An 11,758-nucleotide genomic window follows, 5' to 3' on the forward strand; every position below is an offset into this window, starting at 1 on the left:
TGAGTCACTGAACCAACCTCAGCAACCTTACCTTCCTCCAGGGGTCTTGTTACAGGAAAGGAAAAAACCTCGCCTTGTGCATGCCAACTCTAGTTGTCTTTTCTGTTACTCGAAGCCGAATACATTCCGAATGGATTGAGGTGCCTTTCAGCTCACTATAAATAAGGCAGCTACCCAGAAATAGGGACATGGGCACTAAGAATTATTTAGAAGGAGAGAAATTCCTCTGATTCCCCCACCGGACGCACACACGCGCACACACACACACACACACACACACAATCACCATGGTGAGCACCTCCAGGGGAGCCATCCCAGGAAAATGGGATTTAACTATAGATATCCAGTAAACCTGATGCATTGCATTTGGAGAGAAGAAGTGCGTGCTCGTAATTTTAAATGAAAAGCTTAGTTAGAGCTAGGAGACTTTGGAGAGCAAAACCTTTTATTTGTTTATTTTTGTTTCTGGTGAGGTTTATTACCTTCTAAAGAGAAATGCTGTTAAGTTCAGTACCTCTGAGAATGACCATCTGTCCCATACTTTCTAGGACCACCCTGGAAAATATGAGGCATATTGTCCCTTTATCTCCACAAGTGTGCTGCTTTGGTCTATTTGTGGAGTCACAGATTGAGATTCGGAAATATGGCTATTGTTCTTAAAAGCTCAGTTATTTATGAACCCCCCACCCCCCCCCCACCCCCGGAGCCAGGTGATCCCTTATCCTTAATGGCACTTACTGATGTGGATGAGTACTTTCAAAAACTCAGAGAGACATTTACTTTGTAAGCAACCACTAAGAAAGATCTCTGGCTGGCCCCCCCCCCCCCCCCCCCCCCCCCCGCCCCCGGAGCCAGGTGATCCCTTATCCTTAATGGCACTTACTGATGTGGATGAGTACTTTCAAAAACTCAGAGAGACATTTACTTTGTAAGCAACCACTAAGAAAGATCTCTGGCTGGCTAAAGATAACTCCAGCAAAAAGGTGGTGATATATATTATGGCAGCTGAATACTCCTTTACAGCCCAGGGAGAACAATCAACAAATTCATTCATTTAACTCATGAATTTCCCTTTATTTACACTGTAAACAAACATACCAGTTGTTTGCTTAGCTGACAAGCTCTGCCTTCATTATAAGCCATTAGTGGCTAGTAATAATTGAAACTGTGTTTGGATTTTAAAAATACAATAAATCCAATAAATTCCACCCTTAGTAATAGGGAAACTGGTAGTGACTGACTTGAACTCGGCTAAAGTTTGTACCTTTGCTCTCTCCACGAAGCAAGAGTTGCTAAACTATTTTATAGCCATGAACAAGTTTTATAGTAGAATTTTTCATAAGAAAAACTAAACAAGAGGTTAAATCCACATGCCCGTAAGGAGTCAGGCAGCAAATATAAATGAGTGCATGGGCAGAGCATCCTTTAAGAAATACTTGGTCTTCTCTACCTACTTTTGATGGAGATGTGGATAGAAGAAATATTTCACTTTTCTCTTAATCCTGCTATAGGAAAGGGGTGGAGGGAAGCACGTATAATCACATATGATTATAAATGACAAATGGAATCAGCCAGTGGTGGGGAGAGAGGGGGAGTGATGGGGAACTGGGGAGCCCAAGCCCCCTCTGAAAGGGTCAGCTGCTGTTCAGCTGCAGTTACTACATAGGAGTGTGAGCCTAGTGTAGTCATATCTTTCAAATTTTAAATAAAATTAGAAAATCTGGATTTCTAGGTGAAATCTTCTTCCTATTTATAAATTTTGGCAATGGATTTCTTTTTTTTTAAGTTAAAAATGCGTCTGTCAAAGTGTAGATCAGCGGCGCTCAGGGTGTGGTCCCTGGATCAGTAACACCAGCATCACCTGGAAACTTCATAGAAAATGCAGATCTCAGGTTCCACCCAGGCCTATGAATCAGACTCTTGGGAGGTGTGGGCCCCGTGATTTGTTTTAACAAGCCCTCCAGGCGGGTTGCCAGGTTTAGCAATATTGCATGGGACACACACTAAAAAAATTATTAGTTATTTATATGAAATTCAGATTTAACTGAGTATCTAGTATTTGCCTAACAACCTTACCTTTCGGTGATTCTGAAACACGCTGATGTGGGTCAAGCAAAACATGTATGCGAGCCCGGCTGCCTGTATTTGAATCAGCTTTGACACATACTAACTATGGGATCTTGGACAAGCAGTATAACCTCTCTGTGGCTTAGTTTACTTGTGTGTAAAATGGGGATAATAATATCTCCCTCACAGCGTTATTGTTAGAATTGAATGAGTTAGTGAACATCAAGTCCTTAGAACTGTGCCTGAGAGAGGGTAAGCAATGTCTAAGAGTTTACTGTCACCAGTACTTTATTTTTCCTTTCCTTTTTCTCCACCACCATCATTCCAACTGTCAGGGAATACTTGAACTCGGCTTCCTTCAATTCTCTTATCCTAGATCCAACTTTGATTTCGTGATAGAACTGATTCTGACACCCTAAGCCCTAAGGTAGCTCTGGTGCTTGTTCCTACCCAAAGTAACCTCCTGCTTTGAAAGCTAGTTGACAGTGTGGCTGTCTGGCAGAGGAAACTCGTGTGTCCTTCCACACCAGCATCTGCTCTCAGGGCTCATTCTCTCAGCCTGCAGTGCCCTGCTGTATCCAGGCCTATGGCCGTAACGACCAGCCTTTGTGCTTCATGTGTGCCTTCACCAGCCCCCAGCACAACACTTAAACACATTTCTGACTACACCTTGAGTTTTCAGATGCCCAGATTGCCTGACTGGGCCACGGATGCTTGCTCTCGGTTGTGGAAGCAACTGATGGCCCCCTCACCAATTACAGTTCTGAGTACTCTTTGGGAATTCCCCACCATTTCTTTCTTTAGACTTGATTTGTGGATTCAGAGAATGCTTGCACTGTATTTCAAAGGAAACCCATAACCGCACTGCTCTTACTGCGGGTGGTGCAAGCTGCCCAAACGTCTTCCTTCACGAAGCAGCTTTCCAAGCGTCCACATGGCCACAAATGACAGACTTGTACACGCAGCAAAAACCAACTGGATGAGCTATTATGGTTCTCAGTTGCGCCATATTATTGCTGTTCTGGGAATGAAGCAAAATGCATTATTTTATTAAATAAAGATTTTCCCTGTATCATGGTAGAGGCTAATTTTATTAGCTCTCTTTATGGGAACAAACATCATCACCCTGGTTGGGGAGGCCGGCGGGGGGGGCAGAGAGAATCACATTTTGTCATCCATGTACTCCAGTGGAGGCTGCCAGCATGTTTTAATTGGTAATTACTTACCAGAAGAGTTCTCCAGATCCTGCAGAAAATGCACAGCTCTCAGTTCATAACTCATTTAGAGATGATTCAGAAGACCTCTTCAGCTACAATAAATATTGTTTATATAGTTGGGTATGGGTGTGCCCCTGGTATCCAAAACACCAGAGTGTCCAGTAACTTAAAAAAAAAAAAAAAGTTAATTCTTTGTTCTCCTCTGTGAGAATGCAGAGACTCCTTAGGTTGAACATGTACCTTAAGATTCAGAAAGAAAGGAGTCCAAATCTAGAGTTGGAAAATTCAATCAAATACTGGTTTTTGTCTCTGCATCTTTAGCTTTAAAACCTGAGACATCCACTTGAAGCTTTATTTAGCTTTTTAGATGAGCACACAACCATGAGATGCCGACCCTGCCACCTTTCTCAGGCAGGGTAGCCCGAGTTAGGTGCAGCCAACTACTAATCATCGAGTAATCATCGAGTGCCGGGGCTGCCTTCACTTAGCACGCAGGACCGAGATCTAGAAATCCAGCTCCAGGGACGATGCCTGCACGCAGAAGTGAGGTGTCCGCTCTGCTTACGGCTCTGCTTACCGCTAGCTGAGCAGTCCACCAAAGGCGGTCTCTGTTTTCTAGAGTCAGAGTTGGCCTCCATGTTTTGTCATCGCCATGCTATTAATTCTTACTCTTAGCGGTAGGCCAAGGCCAGCACTAAACAAAATTATGAAGCTGGCAAAAATGTTTCGGTGTTGTCCCCAGCGGCACCACTTTCCCCCTCCTTATACCTCAGGAGGAGCCCCCTCTCTCCTCCTAACTGTCATCCGTGCTCAGCTTTGGGGCCTTTCCCTCTTTTCTGTGAGCAGCCATGCAGAACCTGGCGGGATCCAGATGTTACACCTCAACGTACCATGAGGCCATGCACTTCTCCTCCTAAGATAACTGCTTCAAACCTGAGATGATAAACTTGTAGCTCCTGTCCATAGGTTGGTTTGCTTTGGCAAAACGTTTTTTAAATGTGTTGTCTACTTCCCCCTATTGTTTCCTACTTTTCTCCTGTAGTTACCTATTTCCTTATATTGTTATCACTCCCCTAATCTCGTTATCTACTTCCCTCATCTTGTTCTCCACTTCCATCTTGTCACCTACTTCCTACCTTTTGTTATGTGCCTTCCTCATTTTATCTGTTTCCCCACCTCTCATTATCTACTTCCCCATCTCCTTACCCACTTCCCTCTATTGTTATCTACTTCCCGACTTTTGTTACCAGCTTCCCCCATCTTATCCACTTCCTTCATCTCATCGTCTACTTTCCCATCTCCTGTCTACTCCCCCCACCTCTTTGTCTACTTTCTCATCTTTTTTCTACTCTCTCCACTGAGTTATCCACCTCCCTCATTTTGTTATCTTCTTGGCTCCTGTAGTCCTTTGAGTTTGTGATCTGCTTTAAACCATCTCTTCTTTAAAAAAAAAAAAAAATCAGAGAATTTTGAGGGCAGTGAAACTACTCTGTATGATACTATAATGGTGGATACATGTCATTATACATTTGTCCAAATCCACAGACTGCACCACACCAAGAGTGAACCCTAATGTAAGCTACGGACCCTGGGTAATGATACATCAATGTAGATTTGTCATCTCTAATAACAAATGCACCACTCTGATGGGGGAGGTTGATAGAGGAGGAGGCTGTGTGTGTGGCGGCAGGGCATATGGGAAGTCTCTGTACTTTCTGCCCAATTTTGCTGTGAACCCAAAACTGCTATAAAAAATAATGTCTCGGGCTTCCCTGGTGGCTCAGCGGTTGGGGGTCCGCCTGCCGATGCAGGGGACACGGGTTCATGCCCCGGTCCGGGAGGATCCCGCGTGCCGCGGAGCGGCTGGGCCCGTGAGCCACGGCCGCTGAGCCTGCGCGTCCGGAGCCGTGCCCCGCAGCGGGAGGGGCCACGGCGGTGACAGGCCCGCATACCGCAAAAAAAAAAAAAAAAAAAAAAAAAAAAAGTCTCTTCAGGAAAAAGAAAAGTCAGGCTTTAACAAAAGGGGGTGGGAGGTAGAGGCTGGGGAGAGGCAGTAGGCAGTCTGGCATGTTGTCCTTCCTGGGCTCCTGAAATCGTACCCTAGGGACTGACCCTTGCACCCTTACACCTGCTTGTCTAAGCATCCCCTTGCAGTGGCCCACAAGGGACCTGGCATAGGACAGGGTTAGGAAGAATGGTGCTGCATTCAGGAATTTAGGCTCTTGGGGGGGCTTCACCAGAGGAGTAGTGATGCTTCCCACTCTTTTCCCCTCTCCCTTCCTTCCCTACCTTCCTTCTCACCAGAAAGAGGCTGAAGCTTTGCTGATCACAAGGTCTGATAACCTCCGGTCAGTTCTAGCTGGGTCCTGGGGTGTGGCTGGTCGCTTCCCTTGGGTGGACTCTGAAGATGGAGCACCAGGGAGAACAGTGAGCATTGCACCACCAGCTTGAGCTGGCACAGAGGAATGGGAGCCCTGAAGCCACAGGTCTAAACCCAGTGACCCTGGGCAGAGTGGGTCAGAGTAGGACTTCAGGGTCAAGATTGTGTGAGTGGAAATACCAGCTCCATTACTTACCAGCTGTGTGACCTTGAGCTAGTCATTTTACCTCTCTGTGCTTCACTTTCATCATCTGTAAAATGGGGCTGATAATAAAATCTATCTCCTGAGATGATGTATGTAAAATATAGTGCCTAGCACACAGCAAATACTCAAGCATTTGAGTCTTTCGAAGGAGTATATGTTTCTGGTAGAGGTCTCTGGCCCTGGGGCTTCCCCTCAGTCACTCTCTGCTATAGTCAGGTTGGCAGTTTTAGCCAAAATTCATTTAGGTAAGTGAGTAGATGTTTTACTGCCTTTTTGCTATTTAGAATTTTTATTTTTTATTGTTTGGCCGCACTGCATGGCCTGCGGGAATCTTAGTTCCCCGACCAGGGATCCAACCTGGGCCCCCTGCAGTGGAAGCGCGGAGTTCTAACCACTGGACCGCCAGGGAAGTCCCGGTATTTAGAATTTTTAAAGGAAAACATATACTAACTAACATTAGCTTTTTCTCTCAAACCTAGATCCTTGTGTTGATCCACTGTAGTAAGTTTTCTTCCAGTTTTTAGATCCGGTTTCCCCCTCAGGCTACTGAAAGGCCCATATCCCCATATCTCCTAAGGTGCCAGTTTAAGACTACAACGTGTGGCCACAGCACGGGATGCCTGATGGAGCAAAGGGAAGGTTACTAGTCTCCACTGAGCAGTCTCAGAGCCAGAGGGGAGCAGGGGCCCTCCAGGTCATCTGGGCCATCCCTTTGCCTTTGGGACAACAGACACGTCCCCTACCTTAGACTGCATCTGGGAGGGGGGCTAAGGGATTTCATTGCACAGGTGAAGGGGCCGGAGCCGAGCATTTGGTTTATAAATGCACCGAGTGAGGTACTGGCACAAATCGCGTCACACCTTACAGAGGAAGAGAAAGCATGTCCTGAGTCTAAGGGGCAGCTAACTACGATTTGTCCTCCCTTTCAGATTGCCCCAGACTACTATGAGTCTACCTTTCAGTTATCCAAATTAAATTTGCAAGTAATTAAGTCATGCAAGTAAAAGTTGCTTTCACATGATTATGAGGCCCTTAGAACTCTCGAGTTGAAGTCTGAAAGTACAGGAGCCTGAGTTCCCCTCTTTGTTTGTTCTTCTTTCCTCTCTGTAATGGGCTATTGGGCTTCACACGTTGTTGAGATTGTGAAAAACTTTGAACCCATAAGAAGTTCAAACGATGCATATGTGTCTGTTTCCTGGACAAACCTCCAAGAATCTGTACAAAAAGTGAATCTACTCCCCCTGAGGGGAGTTGGGAACTGCTCCAGTATAATGGAGGGGTGGCCTGGAGCTCTTCTTGTCCTTAACCAAAAGCAATTTCCTGTCCTCTTGGTCCCGCTGCAGCCTGCAGGGCTGGAGCCCCCAGTGCTGTACCTCTCCCTGAGCAGCAAGGTGGGCCACGCTGGTCACGTCTCCCTGGGCAAAGCAGAAATAAATCACACTCCAGCCCCTGCTTAAGATCTGATGAAATTCCCCATTTCCGCTCCAAATTGAATTCCTCCCGAAGGATTGGAGCAGCTCCCGGGTAATGAAGGCACTCCTTCCTCCTCTGCTAGAAGCATGTTTTAAATGAACTGACACGGCCTTCTAATCTGGGTGGGGAGGTAGCTTTTAGGAACAATCCTGAGAAACTGTTTTCAGACCAGAAATGATATTTTTAATCTTGAGGGGCAAGGCGGCAGACAGACAGTACCACGTGGCCTTTGTCGGGAGGCAGCCCCGCTGCTGGTGGTCTCCTGGGAAAGAAGGAGAACACGTGTCCTGCTGACGTTCTGCCCAACCCCCTGCTCTGCCCCGCTGGCCTTCTAGATCACTTGCAGTGAAAGAGAATTTATGATGGAGAATACAAACAAGAGGGCTTGTACTTTTTGAGAGTTGAAAATATTACTTTCCCACCCATCTCTTATTTGGGAAAAACGATCAACTCTGTGATTTAAAAAAAAAAAAAAAAACCAAAACCAAAACCAAAAACCTTCTTTAGGATGAAGATGTCATTGAAGTGATTATCTTCTGTCCTCTGTAACGATGATGAATCAACAATTTGGCATTTGTAGAGGCAGTTGACACAGGCCCTTTCAGGGGAAAAAGGAAAAAGAAAAAAGAAAACCCGTTTTCAAAAAGGGCCTGTCAGAATGAAGCCTGGTGCCCCGCTGGCTGATTAGGACCATGAATAAGATTCTGAGAACTCAGAAAGTGTGAGGACCCCAGGGGTAACACTTATAAATCAAGTGTAAGGTAGGGGTAGAAAATTCTAAACATGCATTTTGTTTTGAAGGTGGGCATGAAGGAGATTATCTGCTGGTAGAGGAATATTTAATATTATTCCTTGAAGTGAGTTTAAGGGCATTATACCTTTCTTCATTCATTGTTGGAAAAAACAGTTTAAAAATTCTACTTAACATGAAAAATCCTGACACTTAGGTTCAAAAGGAGAGGAAGAAATTCTCCTTGAAATAAAATTCTATTGGTCCTTTTATGCCAGAATTTTGTTAACAACCCTTGAGAAAGGTTATCAAAACCTTACTCTGTGTTTTTAATTTAGTTTAAGAAAGAACCTACTTCCCTCATAGAAGCTGTGATCCACAGGTAAAACCCAACCTTAGACGACAAACTCCGCTGCAGGAGGATTTGGGGTCTCGTTCTCAACTGGAAAATTGCTTTTCAGGGAGAAGGTCATGTTTTCCCCTGATAACAGGGTCATTTATATCAATTGAAACGCACATCCTCCGATCTAGGAGGAAGTTTAAGCTTTGGTCTTTCTCAGAAGACAGGAGGAAATACATTTCTCCCTGGCTCGGAAGAAAGTATTGAGGACGGGAAGTGAGAAATTAGGCACCGTTCCAGCAATGCCAGGGTCTGTCCTGAGCCCAGCCAAGGCCAGAGTGGTATCTCCAAAGTACTGACAGGTGGGGAAGGAGGACTGCTGGAGACAACAAAGACTGTTGAAGGGGAAAAACTACAGGACAGGAAAATGAAATGCCATCCCCCCCCACACAGCTGCTTTTGTGCATTCCTTCAGGCCCTTGCAGACTTTGGTATTTGCATAAAAGGGCCTGGCTCGGCTTCCACACTGGGACAAAGCAGCGAGCAGGTCGCTGTGGACAGGGCAGCCTTTTTCTTCGTGAACAGTCTCGCTGCCATGTCACAGTCATCAGCGTGCGTGCGCTTCTTGGGCTGCGGGGTCGGCTCAGCCTTACCGTCTCTGTAACTGTGTGTGCACCGTCTGGGTCTCTGGCCAGCAGACCTTTCCAGCGCAGGCTGTCTGTGAGCCTGTTTACAAAGCCTGAAGTTGCTTCTGTTTTGCTTTAGCCAAAAGGGTGAAGTGCTGCCAGCAGTATGTCTGGAATGTTATTTACTTGGTACATTTCTGTGGCTTTTCTTTGCAGAGCTGCACATGCCAGAGCAAAGGGTTATTTACTTGAAAATGCCAGGTTTCGCAGTTTGTCTTCTCCGTGGGGCGACTTTCTCGGGAAGAGGAAGTTTAGCTCCTGGGCCTCTGTTTCCTCCCTCCCTCCTTCCCTCCCTCTCACTCTTTTCCCTTTCCTTCCTGTCTGCCTTCCTTCCTTCCTTTTTTTTTTTTTTTTTTTCCTGAGTTAGTGCTCTGAACTTCTGTTGTTGCATACTGCATCGCACCTTTGTATCCTAAACGCCCCAACGACACTTTTAATTCCTGGCATTTCTGGTGGACTCTGCCGGGATCCTGGCGGACACCTTCTCATTTGCGCGCCTGCCCTGTTATTATTTCACATGAAAGCTGTCTATTTGGGCACACATGACTCCCGCGCTTTCAGTTGACCTCTCTGAGCTGAACGGGCGATGCTGTGCAAGGCAAGTACAGGTGGGCTTTTCTCTACTGGCGGCCGTGGGGGCAGAGGACAAAACTGCAAGCCATCCTGGCTTGTGCAGAGCCCACACGATGGCAGATGCATGGCTTTTGAAGGAACGAACCAGTGTGTACAGCTTCTTAATTTGGAAGGTTTCACGACTGCTTTTGTTCAGTCGATGGAGGAGAGATTGCTTTTTTTAAAAGAGCAAATTCTTCATTCATAAGACGGTAAACGAGTCCTGGATAAATGAGAAATACCGAAGGTGGAAGCACAGGAGGTATTTCCTTTGCCTCTTCTCTCTTCAGCCTCCCTTCTTCCCATTTCATCAATGCAATTCTAATCATGGTATTTGGCGTTTTAAAAGAAGGTGTGGGAAATGAGATTAGATAAATCTCCCGGACTGGTGCCAGCCCTGGAACCATTTGCACACCTGAGTGAGTTAATTCCCTTCTCTCTCTCTCCGCCTAGTTTTATGTCATGGGAACGTATAAGCATCTATAGATAGAAGATACCTTTGAAAATCTCGGCCTCACAGAGACTCAGCCTTTATCAGAGTCTCTTGAAACCTCACCCACCTATGGCACCTAGGAGTTTGTTGCCTCTGTAACCACCCTCAGTCTGAACTAGGAAATGTTTGGTTCCATTCTTCTCGGCTTTTCCCTTCCTTCTGCATGACTTCTCACTTTGTTTGTAAGCTGCTCAGATTTTTTGGCTGAAGGGTCTTCTTTGATCACTGTCTCGACAGCATGGGCTTCACATTCTCACACCTGCTCTTCTTTTACAGTCCAGATATCAGGGTAAGTGCTTCCATCGCCTTGTAATTTCTTCAGTGTAAAACCTCGGTGCAGGTTGCTTATTACAGGTAATAGCTGCTTGATGATGGAGACGACTGCTTGGCAGAAAAGGCAACCTGAACCTCTGCCAGGAACTTAAACTGCCACTTTATTTATTTCTAAAAGCATCTAAGCTGCGAGCCTATTGGTCGTCATCTAGCATGCACACGATAATAACAGGCTGGCAGGGCTGAGAAAGCCAGCCCTGGGGGCGGCCATGAGGACAGGCCCTGATAAGACTGTGTGTGTTTTCTCCCCCATGATCCACAGCCCACACCTCGTCTTCCTCTCTCAGAGCACCTTGACTGGAATGAGCCAGCTCTGTGGGACCCGTCTCTGCCATGAAATTGCTCACGCCTGGTTTGGCCTGGCTATCGGGGCCCGAGACTGGACGGAAGAGTGGCTCAGTGAAGGGTTCGCCACTCACTTGGAAGATGTATTCTGGGCCAAGGCGCAGAAGGTAGGTTTCAAGTGTGCTAAGCATTTCACTACCCAGAGTCAAGTTCAACTCAGAGTCTTCCTTTCATTCAACAGATAGGTATTGAGTGCTCATATGCACTTAGGCAATTGTTCTATTTGCTTTGTAAGTGGGAGGAGAGTCCTTGCTCCCCACGGGGTTCATGGTCTAGCGATGAGAGAGAACAGATAAACAGATAAACATCTTTAACATGTAGTGATGAGTACTGTCAAGAAAATGAAGCCGGATAGAGAGAGGTGGGTTTAGTGCTGTTTTAGAAGGTGCTTGTCAGAGAAGCTCTCTGATAAGGGGACATTTGAGCAAAGACTTAAAGAAAAGGTGGTGCTATGCATACTCAAGCACTCCTTTGTGGTATGGTTGTGGTGTGTTTTGTTTTATTAAATAATGAGATGAAATTTTAAATCAAGAGTCATGATCTCAGATGTCTGCTGGCAAGTAATAAAGAATGAAGCTGTTGGTGTTATAGATTCAGGAATGGTAAGGACTGTGGCAAACCGGAAGCTTCTCCTCAGCGCTAACCGATTGCTGTCATGCTGAAAGGAGGGCTCAGTACAACCTGGACTTCTAGTTTTTTAAAGGAAATTATGACTCTGGATTTTTATGTGAAATTTACTAATTTAAAAAATATGCAAACCAAACATACACCAAGGCCAGACCTAGTCAACACACTCCCAGTTTACAACCTCAACTTTTTTTGTTTTTTTTTTTTGCGGTACGCGGGCCTCTCACTGTTGTGGCCTCTCCCGTTGCGG

At 45.8% G+C, this 11,758-nt stretch overlaps 1 protein-coding gene across 3 annotated transcripts in view; it reads left to right on the forward strand.

Moving 5' to 3' along the window:
* The window catches only part of AOPEP (aminopeptidase O (putative)), a 382,025-nt gene that overhangs the window by 216,355 nt on the left and 153,912 nt on the right, over window positions 1-11,758 (forward strand). For all 3 annotated transcript variants that reach the window (XM_024132867.2, XM_028494111.2, XM_024132866.3), the window contains one exon: window positions 10,799-10,988. In XM_024132867.2, the coding sequence (XP_023988635.1) occupies window positions 10,799-10,988 (190 nt within the window). The remainder of the gene's footprint in view (window positions 1-10,798; window positions 10,989-11,758) is intronic.

The sequence above is a fragment of the Physeter macrocephalus genome, chromosome 9 (genome assembly GCF_002837175.3).
Source record: "Physeter macrocephalus isolate SW-GA chromosome 9, ASM283717v5, whole genome shotgun sequence".
Lineage (NCBI taxonomy): Eukaryota > Metazoa > Chordata > Mammalia > Artiodactyla > Physeteridae > Physeter > Physeter macrocephalus.